Below are 12,321 nucleotides of genomic sequence, written 5' to 3'. Positions count from 1 at the left end.
ACACATGAAAAGTTTGTTTTATGGGTCAAACAGTTGAAACAAAGGACGTGTGTATGTCCAGAGTAACCATTAGTAGTTTCATTCATGACTGAGCACAGTGAAGCACACCATCTCTTCCATTTCTGCCTTTGCCTTTACACTAGCAAATTTATTTGCATGTCATGGCCAAACGGTTTTGAGAAAAAGAGGTGAGCTGAAAAACACTGAAACAGGGTTTTGTTGTACATACATAACAAAACATAAAAAAACGTGCAGATAACGACCACTCATAAATGGCTTCAACTTGATCCACTGGTGCTGGAGGACTGGTTGAAAATTGTTGATTAAATTCACAAAATGAAGAGATTAATATTTATGCTGAGGCTGCAAGCTGAACATTACACGATAAGATGGGGCAAAAATGGATTAGTTTCTTTAAATACAATGAATATGTGGTTTATCTCATAGTCCTGTGACATGCTATATAAACTGCTGATCTAAAAAAGTAATTAATTTCATAACTGTAACCTAACTTATCATTACTACTGGGGGAATATGAATGTGCCATCAAAGGATCAATGGATAAATACAATCAAGGACATATTTCTAATGGAAAAACTAACACAGAGATTGAGACTACAAGAACCACAAATGAACAAAAAGTGGAAAAAAATGGAGATTATATAAGCAAAATAATTGATAAGACTGTGCTACCCAGACTTATTCATATTGTTGTTTTCTCTTTTTGTTGTTGTTCTTTTAAAACTAATAAAATACAAGTTAAAAAAAAAAAAAAAGATCATTACTATTAGATTGTGACTATTATCTGTCGCCGATTGTTGTTTATGTTCTGTATGACAAAATGATAAATAACTAATAAAAAATAAGGGTAAAAAAAAACAACAACTATAGATTGGCCAAACTAGATAAAGTAATGGGCAGCATGACCAAGCACCTTCTGCTCTGGACTTCTGCAAAACCTCTTAATTCCAAACCAAGTCTTTTGTAAATATAGGGATTAGACACAATCAGAACATAAACCTGTCAAAAAGGAAGGCGGCTAAGTTTTTATTTTTCCCCTATTCATACCATATACTGCTGATAACCCACTGTATCACTTAAAAAGCAGATCATATGACAACTTCTGCTTATGGCCTTATTGTGATCACAAATGTGTGTGTGTGTGTGTGTGTGTGTGTACGTACGGTCACATTTCATGCCCTGGTGTATCAGCCCGTACAGGAGGGAGCCACAGTGGTCACAGAAGGTGGGGCTGGAGTAAGTGTGCACCTTAAATTTGTGTTTACTCCGGGGATCCTGCAGAGATTAAAGATAAAATCACAAAGAGACACTTCAACGAGAAGTTCACCCACAGATTTAACATCGACGTAACCCAAGACATTGGTGTGAACTTCTTCTTTTTCAGCTCTTTGACCCATTAAAAGATTTAAATCTCCAGGTTTGGGTTCTCAGTTGACCGATCGTCTGTATTTAAAGGGTCAGTTCACCCAAACTCGTTCTCACTTTTCCTCTAGTGGCGTCAAATCCTACACTTAGGGTGGATGATTTCTTTGCAGAGGAGTGGAAATACATCATCAAAAGTATGTGGTCGTCTGAACATTATTGAAATGTGATTGATTTGTGAAGGATTCCTTGTGCTTTTGTCTTCACTACTTGATGTAATTCCCCACTCTCTGCTCTCACTTAGTCTTATTTTGTTGAGGTTTGTTGTCTTTTTGTAACTTATTTATATGTGCACTGCGCTGCTATATGTCTCCTCTGGGACAATAAAGATAACCTAACCTAACCTACTCTGCAAGAAAGGACTTATACAAGGTTTTTGGAACATGGCTGCAGGGATTTGTGATACGGATTGGCATTCAGTCTGTGTTCCAGTTTTTCTTCAAGGTGTTAGATGAAGTTGGGGTAAGAGCTCTGTGCAGGCCTGCCAACGTCTTCAACACCAAACCAGGAGATCATCTCTTTATAGAGTCGTGAAGTCGGAGGAGTCGCTAGTGGATTGGATTGTTTTTGTTCGGACCATTTCTCTTGTACTTTTAACAAAATCATCACTGTTACATAAAGCAGAAACACAAGACTCTACTACTACTCTACTAAGTTCTGACCCTCAATTGTAATTACATCAACTTTGTATATATCGTAAAATCAGGTTTTTTGATACAGCGGACAAGGTCAGAATATTACAATTCTCATGAGTGTTGGCCGCCGTTGCCATGGAGAAATAGTAAGTCAAGAGGTATGACTCAGAGGGATTTTGCAGTTGCTGATGAATCCATCAAAAACTGCACCAGAATTTTGAAGTAAATCAATTTAAGCTGCAGTATTTTTCCTTTTGCAGCTTTGTGATTACATTCTTTCTGTGAAGCACCTGGAGAGATTGTGATAAACATGTGGCTCCATGTCGTTCAGTACACAGGCCTGTAACTCAGACAGGCACATGGTACATGATACACATTATTATTATCATGATTATTCAACTGGGAGAGTTTGAGCAATGCAATGTTATCTTTGTGGAAAAAATGAAATGGGATTCTTCTTCCTGTTCCAAACGTCATTGGTCTATGGGGCATTGTCAACAGTGTTAACAGCGTCAAAGGTGTTTCCTACACTGGCACCAAAACAACTGAAGCAAATACCAATGTCTAAAATGTCAGTGTTTCCATGGGTATAAGACTTACTTCACTTCTCTACTACCTCTGTTGGTATTTACATGACACTGGCTCAACTCTACTTGGTTCTTCTGGTTTTTACCCTCGGCCACACTGGCCACAGGGTATTGTCCTCAGCTGGTTGTCTGTCCATCTGTCTGTCTGTCCAAAAACTTTGGCTTGCACTGATAAGTCAGGCTACTGGGGGCAGTAGTGTACCTGATAAGTCAGGCTGAGGGTTTTCAAGTGAACGCAAGACACGTTCTGTTTTATATTGGTTTTCTACTGCATTTAGTATCCGGTGGTCGTCATAGCAACGCTGCATGAAAAAAACTGTTGCAGCATTGGTCCTCATCATTTTTACCTCAGTGAATGAATTTACAGTGAGTAAAGGAGTTTGGCAAGTACAACATGACGGGTTTGTTCAGTTCTGTCTCAGACAGTGACAACGCAGATACTGATGATTCTCTGTTCAGTCAGTAATTCTGCAGTGTTTTCACATGGAACCTCAATAGAGGCGACACCAAAAAGTACCAGATATGTCCCACAACTGACAGAAAACCGAAAAATGATGAGTAGAACATCCAGCCCATCAAAGAGTACAATCTGGCCCATAGACTTCGCAAAGTGCAAAAATTACACTGACGATATTAACAGTCAAGGGTGTCAAACTCCAAACTTTTAACAATATTCTGCCTGTTAGTAAATGTTCTGTGCTTCTGTAGATCCAATGTGATCTGTAAGTTGTAATGCAGATGGTGCATGCAGAAGTTTGTAAATGTAAGCATTTTCATAATTTAATTTTACTTTTTTTTGCACTAAAACAAAGAGAAACATCTGGGATGGAGAGGATTCAATGGCATTCTGTTGGATGTTATCATCTACTGTATGCAGACATATGGAACTTGTATTTTTCAAATGAACCTATAATTGTAATTCTATGATCTTGTAATGTAGATGTAAATTGTAATGTAAAGACCTGAGGAAGAATAGCAGCTGCAGTGATGCAAAAGCTAAGGGGAATCTAAACAGTTTCACTGGTGTGTCAATGTGTGCAACACTGTGTAAAGTGCTTTGAGTGTTATCAAAGAGGAAAAGCGCTGTAAAAATGTCATCCCAACAGTCCATGTACATTTAGTAGAGGTTTGGTCCTATGTAGAAGCTTAAACCGATGTCTAACAAGTCGAAGAATTTACTGTCAGGCCAAAGATGACAACTTCTTTTCAGAAAGTGAAAAAGAGGAGACATGACAGACTCAAGTCTGAAATGTCTGATCTGAAGCCTTCTTCTTCTTCTTCTTCTTCTTCTTCTTCTTCTTCTTCTTCTTCTTCTTCTTCTTCTTCTTCTTCTTCTTCTTCTTCTTCTTCTTCTTCTTCTTCTTCTTCTTCTTCTTCTTCTTCTTCTTCTTCTTCTTCTTCTTCTTCTTCTTCTTCTTCTTCTTCTTGGCATTAGCATCACTACATTTATTGGAGTCTTTGCAGTGTCATTCTTCAGCTCTGACAAAGAATGAATCTCCAGCTAGCTGTTTTTATTTGCATTTTCAGTTTATACATTAAAAAATGGAAAAGCTGAAAAATTGAGGGAAAAAAATTAAATATAGGAAAAAAAATATATGCTTGAGAGATGTGGAAAAATAAATATGACAATGAAAGGTCGATGTGATTAAGTGTAATGTAATCAGATTTAGTGAATATCGTATGTCAGTGATACAGAACTCAATGAGATCCTTGAATGATTAAAAGAAACTGAAATACAGTTTCACAGTTTTACAACAACTAAATACCATCATATATGAAGAACTGTTGAGAGAAGTAATTATAATTACTTGATTTGTATTGCACTTCAGTTTCCAATGTGTTTTGGCAAACAAAGCAAAACAGGAAGCTCAGAGGTAATTCATTAATCTGAAGCACAACGTCACCACCATTAACCATAAAATAACAATAAGACAAGGCTTTAAACACGTGAAGAGAAGCTGACAAAAGAAAAAACATGATGCTGAGCAAAATGTAAAATAACAGAAGCAGTAATTAAATAGGAAAGAGGACAGTAAACAGATCTGACAAACTGTGAAAGAGTTGGAAGCAACATTATAAGATCCAGAGCAGCAGTTCTGTTTGGTTTGGAACAACAGCTACTTAAAGTACACAGACCTCACGTCTTATTAGCTCTTAAATCAAAAGCTCAGGTATGAAATACTACTTAACAGGCCAAATTCTCAACCATGATGATGAAAAAAAACAGCTCTCAATATTTGTATAACATTTGTGAAACATTCATAGTAGGTGGAAATGCTCATAAATACGATTATTTTTTGCCACAGTTGATTAAATCTAATAAAAGTGGATGGAAGTGGATGGAAACCAGTCTAAATGTTCTACGTTATGTTCCACTGGGGAGCGTCTGCTGAGGCAAGTCCAAAACCTCGTGGTACCATTTGGTGAACCGGTTTGATCCAGTATTTGGCTTGATATCAAACTGGTCAGAAAAATGCTGTGAGCAGAGTTGAACTGAGGTGGTACGTCAGGGAAAAGCATCGTGTGCATCCAAAAAAAAAACAACCAAAAAACACCTACATTAACTCTTAGATGCACGCATGTCTGGACCTTACACTCCTCAAATGGGTCAAGAATGACCCATGTAAAAAACAAAGTGTTTTTATGCCACATTTGTCATGTTAAAAATAGTCATTTATATTATACTTTGGCCACAAAAGAATGATTTTATGCTTGAAATATTTTTTGTCATTTTTTTAAACATTTTTAACAATTTTAAAATGTTTGCAGGTGTTGGCGTAAACCATCTGGTCCATGGTGTCTGTCTATACCTCCTTCGGTGTTGCTGTAGAATGTAGAATGAATGAATGTAGAATGAAATTCCAATTTAAATGAATGCCGGTAATTTTGACCCAAATATGGAAGCTTGGGGTAGTAACGCAAAACTACAATTTCATAAAATCTATAGAACGTAACTTTATATTTAAATGGCATGATGTCAATAGCATGTTTTTTTGAGAACTACCCGGAATATGAAATGATAATCTTTCATTACAAAGAAATCACAAGAAAACAACCTCATCAGGCCATTTTTGATCCACTAATGCATCTAAGGATTAATCAGCTTTGGTTATTTGATGTAAGGTGAGATCACTGTTAACACTTAAAGGGGTCATGTTTTGCTAAACCCACTTTTATTAGTCTTTGGTACATTTATTTGTGTATTTGCGGACCCGAATAGTTCATAAAGTTTGAATTTGAACCCTCCAGGTGCTGCAAAGTTATCTTTATGTTCATTCTGGAAAAAATTGAGTGGATTTCTACAACCTGTTTTAATTCCTTCTTAAATTGTTACATTGATAACTAGTTACATCACAACATTTGCACATATAAGGTCAAGAAGTCCATTGAACATTTATCAGAGTACGCAATAATTGTAGTCCATACTGAAAATATGTCTAAACTTCAAGATGATTACCTAAAATGTTCAGTTATTGGTTCAATGGGACAGAACAGCACAGCCAACAACCTGGAGGGGGCGGGGCCTGAAGTGGCTCATGTGCATTTAAAGGGCCAGCGCTAAAAACCACCTTTCTGGTGTCATTACTCAGAAATAGGGTTGAAGATGGACCATTTACAGTTTATGTAGACTACAGGGAAATGTTTTAAAATGCATAATTTCATTTTTAAAAATGCAAAATATCACTCCTTTAAAAATAGCTTTTATCATGACACCAAAATTAAAATGTTAAATAGAGAAACAAACAGGGAGAATTTTGGACGATGTGCAAAAAAAAAAAAAAAAAATTAATTAATTAAAAAACACAGGTTGTACGACTTCAACATCCTTTCCGATCTGTATATGAGTCTGTTCGTTTTTAGTGTCTCACAGACGGGGGAAGATATTGGCTCATTAACTTGGAGCAGCCAGGCAGCACATTTTCTCTTTATTGACAAGTTTCAAAGTGGACAAAGGTTGAAAGATCAGCAGAAAAAAGGAGATGTGTGTGCAGGAACTACATTAGTGTTAACATACGTTAAAATCTGCTGCTGACCGAGCTAATTGTATTAATAATGAGTGGAACAAGACAATCAATGGTCACATGTATCACAAATATTTAACCTGAACATATGAGCAAAGTGGTTCACCTCAGAACTCATCAGCATATTTTATTTTAAGCATAGAAATAATAGTACAGGTAGATAATGGCATTTGTCTGTGTGGTTTTTCTTTACTTACATCGGAGGCGGGTCCCTTGTCGGCCCCCGGACAGGAAAAGGTGACGAATTCATGACAGCGCTTGTGGACCACAAAACAGCACACTACAGAGGGAGAGAGAAGAAAGCGAATGTCAACTCCGGCTTCCTCACAAAACCAAATAAGGCGACACAAAAGCAACACAGAGAAGAAACAATATGTCAATTATGTGGCATTAGTCATTGCACAATAAGCTCCTCTTACTTCAGTGCTTCCCATTTGTTCCTTCCTTGCTGTCGACGTCTTGCCTATATTTAGTTTTCCTGCTTCAGTTTGGATGATTTTAAATTTAACCACGGCACCTCATAATCACTTAGAATAAGATTAAAGCCGCAGCAGTGAACAACATGCACTGGCAGCATGTCTACACCCTCTGATGTGTCCGTAACTGTGCTAAGCAATGCACTTATCAACAACACAAAACAGTTTTGATCAGTGTCTGACATACTCGTATTATTAATATGTTCATTCTCAACCTAGCATAACACTGCAACGGATGGTTTACATTGGAGGCAGTTAGAGATTTTTTTAAACTTTCTTCTTGGAGACAGAACTTTCCAAATAAGGATAGTTTTCATTCCCTCTGCCGTTATAAGTTACATGTTGACCATATCAAAATAACAGTATAGCACACAGACACATACAATAAACCATGGACCCAAGATACTTCCTGCTCTGCTAAAGGGCATATTTTTAGTGAATGTGCACTAGAATGATCAGAATCTGAGCTTTGAAATACTGCAAAAACAAATGGAAAAATATTCAAAATGTAAATTACAGTTGGTGAGTTTCTATCAGTTGGTTTGATTTCAGCAAAAAGGTGGCAGTTTAGGTTACTATACGCATGCCTATAATTAAACATAGAGACGGGCAATTAATCAACATGGATGATTAACTTGTGCCAATGGGATATTTTGCAAACTGTATCAAAAGAATTTGGCTCCAATAGTGACCATTGGGTAATTATAGGCTTTTGGAATCATGTTCATTTTCCAGTTTTATTTATTAATTTATATGATTTAGATCTAACAAAAAAAGTAATATTACATTTCCTGCAGTGGATGGTGAGATCAGTTAGTTGTTGGCCTTTTGCTGCAACCTCTAATCAAAAGAAAAGAGACCAGTAGAGGTTGAAAACAACAATTTAGCTTATTGCCTCAATATTTACCTCCACCAAGGACGTTATGTTTTCATCGGGATTTGTTTGTTTGTTTGTTTGTCTGTTAGCAAGATAAGTCACAAAATTATGGAAGGATTTTGATGAAATTTTCAGGACATGTTGATACTGGCACAACGAACAAATGATTCAGTTTTGGTGGTGTGTGTGTGTGTGTGTGTGGGGGGGGGGGCAACGACTAAGAGGTCTGCACTCTCCGAGTGCTTTTCTAGTTTCTAATACAATTCTTCAAACTGCACTTTTAAATAAGTCATACAACAAATTTGTCCTTCTGCGGTCCAGCTTATTTCGATAATTCCAAGTCCACCATTTCCTTCAGCATAATGACCCCATCTTTCCATACACATCATCAGTCTCTGGCTTCAATGACCTGTTAGAAAACCCCTTCAACTCTAAAGGACTCATTTCAAGAATTAACAACTGTATGGCTTCCTTTAAAAACACAACCCTTAAAAAGGTAAGGGTAAACTGGGTGGATGAACTGGGGGAAGATTTGGAGGAGGACATTTGGGACAGCGCACTACAAAGAGTGAGGATGGGCATTGCTTGAGGGAAATTCTATGATTGTTTTGTGAACACTTTTATTTTGGCATGGATACAGCTGATGTCATCATGTCTATGTGTGTGCTGATGTCAGCATATCAATTGCCTCTATATATGTGCCAAGTTTGAAGTAAATTAAAACAAACTGATGTTTTTACAGATGTGAAATTTCACCCATTATAAGTAAATGGGAGAGGAAAAATTTGTTATAAAATTCATAAAAAAATTTAACTTTGACCTACTTTTCCCAAAATGTAACCACATCTATTCTGGGTCACTGGCAAAGTATAAATCCAATTTGGCATGAATTCAACCAATAGTTTTGCTGCTAGAGTGTTAACAAAGAACCAAACAAACAAACCAGAAACAACAGCCCTTGCCTCCCCTTTGGACGGCGGGGTAAAAATGTCATACAGTATATAAATGGAAACACAGCTAGTGATGGCTCCAGCTCTTGCACATCACACATGTTATGCAATAGTTGAGCTTTTTTTTTTTTTTTTTTAAATCATGCAGTAACTCATCTGTGGTGTCTCCTGCTTGTGAGCGCAGACCTTAAACTCAAATTTAAGGTGACTTTAAGGAAACTTTGCCTCTTCAGCAGATAAGTGTGAAAAGAATGTGACAGTGTTGCACTCTGCACAGACATCATCCTACATACTGAAGGACCATGAAAGAAGACTTCTGAGTAGAGAGGTCTTTAAACTTCATGAACCACTGCCTGACAGCAGCTGACACTCAAATAGGTAGGTGACGGTAATGCACCTCAACATCCAATAACCATCATAAAATGGGGAAAAAGGTGAAACCTGTTCTGAGCTACTGCAGGAGTATGGAGGCATGGAGGCAACCCACACCTATGAATATAATAGGACTGATTTGTGCTAAGGTAAATAAAACACCACGATTCTCATTTCCAGGAGATTACCTACTGATGAAAACCTAATATTATGCAGCTTTCATTCCATTTCCACAGTGGGAAGCACCCAAGTTTTACACACTGAAACATAACTGTTGCTAGTAAATGTATTTCATCCCATTTATAGTGATTAGCGTCAGTGAGTCCACTTCCCACTCCACCCACAGGAGTTGATGATGATAATGAGCTTTATTTCAAACATAAGTTGGAATAAAATATAAAAGGTGAACAAAAGGCAAAGATAAATTACAAATTTAAATGAAACACTCCAGAATATTGCAGGCAGAAAGTTAACCAAAAAAAGAAAAAAAGTTACAGAGTGTACAACTATTTCATGGCTCTTTAACAACACTTTATGTCTGACCCCAAATTTATATGACTTGGCTAATCAGCTACAGTCCATAAAAAAGAATAGGTCAGTTATTAAATGACTGAAAAAGAGAACAAAAGATGGCATACCATCAATATCTATTACTGTTGTACTCCCATTCATTGTTACTAGGCCTACATTATATCTCTGAAAAATAAGTTTTTTATACTTCATCTTAAATTTTGTTTTCACACAGTTTGAAACTCTTTGAAACTTCCATTGTACTCCACAAAACCACTATAACAATATGAAATGCACATCCTTTTAAGATTTGTTCTAGCAAAATGTTACTTCTCTCTATAGTCATAACCCCCCCTCTCTATCTGTGAGTAATTTCTGTATATTAATTGGAAGTAATTTATTTCTTGCTTTGTATACCGTACTTTCCGGACTATAAGCCACACTCACCCTGTCTCCAACGTCTCACCGTCGCTTCATTGATGCCAAGCTTACGTGCAGCAGCTCTATTTCCTTATTCATCAGCCGGATCAATCGTTAGCCCAGAAAGCATAAAATAGCTGCATCATTTTAGAGCCGTGGGTTCACAGTGTGTGGAACAAAGTAGCGGCTTATAGACCGGAAATTACGGTAATTCACTGCCCGGCCAAAAAAAAGTTGCATATGCAATATTTGACTGCACCACCTTTGGTTTTGATTACAGGAGACATTCACTGGGACATTTTTTTTGTCAGATAATGCTTATGTAGTGTTACAATAAGGGTTCATAATATTTTTTCCATCCATCCATAGTTGCATTAATTTTTGATTATTGATGATAGAGAATTGTACCGCTGCATCAAGTCTTCATCACATCCCAAATTAGAGTCTGGACATTATGGAGGCTAATCCATGAGTGGACATGATGTCTTATTCTCCTTGAACCATTCTGTCACAAGCCTGATGATTCTGATCAATCCTGACATTGTCCAGTCTTTTTGATGTTAAAGAAATGAGAGGCTACTTACTGCATCAGTTAGAGTTACATAATCTGTTACAGCTGAAACATTAATAGGGTTGTGCCAGTACATCGATTATTAGATTCATCGCAATGCGACACGTGATGATTCGATAATGATTCATAAATGTTCAAAAACTATTATTTTTCATAATTACTAAATGACAGGAATACAACTGCAGTGGGGGGCGACACGGTGGTGCAGTGGTTAGCACTCGTGCCTCACAGCAAGAAGGTCCTGGGTTCGATTCCAACACCAGTCGATGGGGGTGGGACCTTTCTGTGTGGAGTTTTCTCCCCGTGTCTGCGTGGGTTCTCTCCGGGTACTCCGGCTTCCTCCCACCATCCAAACACAAGCACTGATAGGTTAATTGGTTAATCTAATTTGACCATAGGTGTGAATGTGAGAGTGATTGTTTGTCTCTATATGTCAGCTCTGTGATGAACTGGCGAAATGTCCAGGGTGTACCCCGCCTTCGCCCGTAAGTAGCTGGGATAGGCTCCAAACAACCCCCGTGACCCTAATGAGGATAAAGCGGGTTCAGATAATGAATGAATGAATGCAAGAATGAATGAACAACTGTGGTGCGCAGCAGGAAAATAAAAGTAGCGCATGCCGCCCGGATGCCTTAAAGAACAGACCAGGGGGAACCCAGTAAAACCAACTCTAACTGTTTGGCTCCAGTTACAGAGCATCAGATTCACCCAACAGGTTTAAAAGCTAGTGTTTGGAAGCAGGGCTGTTGCACTCTGATGCAGACGCTGGAGCGCAGATACAAACTTCCGCACCGAAAGTATTTTGCCCAGATAGCACTTCCCGAACTGTACAATACGACCAAAACCAAAGAGCCACTGAGGTAAGCATGTAGGATAACTCTGACATGATGCATGCTTTGATTGTGGATAGCAAAATATTTCATTTGTTGTGGGATTTATGCTGCTCATTAAAGATTTTGTTTGGATATTATTTATTATGACTGAATAAAGTAGCGCTTGTGTTGGTTCAGATTGAATTAGCGGTTTTCTACAGTCTTCTACAGAAGCATGTGTGTGTGGAGGGTCTGAGAGTTTGAGTGGGTTCCTGGGGAGCTTTTGAGGGGCTAGAAAAACTAAATAAGCAATTATTTATTTATTTTTAATTAGACTTGTACAGGAATCTGTGAAAAACACTTCTGATTGAAATAAGTCTTATTTATCTCTAAAGACACTTTGCTATTTGTTTTCCTAAACATATAACAGATAATGGAGGCAAATTTGTTTTGATTACTTGAATTTATATATACTGACAAATACACCTCTTTTAAAACTATGAAGTATCCACGGAGGGAGAAAAAATTGCTGAATGGGGGAAAAAAGATGCATCGAAAATTGTTATAATTGTAATAATCACAATAATTGTTATTAGCACGATAATCGCTGATTAATCAAATCGTAGCACCCTGAATCTTAATCGAA

The 12,321-nt window shown here is 37.5% G+C and overlaps 1 protein-coding gene across 2 annotated transcripts in view; it reads right to left on the bottom strand.

The window, feature by feature from the left end:
• The window catches only part of LOC115416970 (protein kinase C beta type-like), a 60,931-nt gene that overhangs the window by 30,067 nt on the left and 18,543 nt on the right, over positions 1 to 12,321 (bottom strand). For both annotated transcript variants that reach the window (XM_030130882.1, XM_030130874.1), the window contains exons 3-4: positions 6,885 to 6,967; positions 1,185 to 1,296 (exon numbers count right to left, since the gene is read on the bottom strand). In XM_030130882.1, coding sequence (XP_029986742.1) covers positions 1,185 to 1,296; positions 6,885 to 6,967 — 195 coding nt within the window. The remainder of the gene's footprint in view (positions 1 to 1,184; positions 1,297 to 6,884; positions 6,968 to 12,321) is intronic.

This window comes from Sphaeramia orbicularis, chromosome 1, assembly GCF_902148855.1.
Source record: "Sphaeramia orbicularis chromosome 1, fSphaOr1.1, whole genome shotgun sequence".
Taxonomy (NCBI): Eukaryota; Metazoa; Chordata; class Actinopteri; order Kurtiformes; family Apogonidae; genus Sphaeramia; species Sphaeramia orbicularis.
Note: the sequence above shows the minus strand (reverse complement) of the source record. Positions and strands in the feature narration are given on the sequence as shown.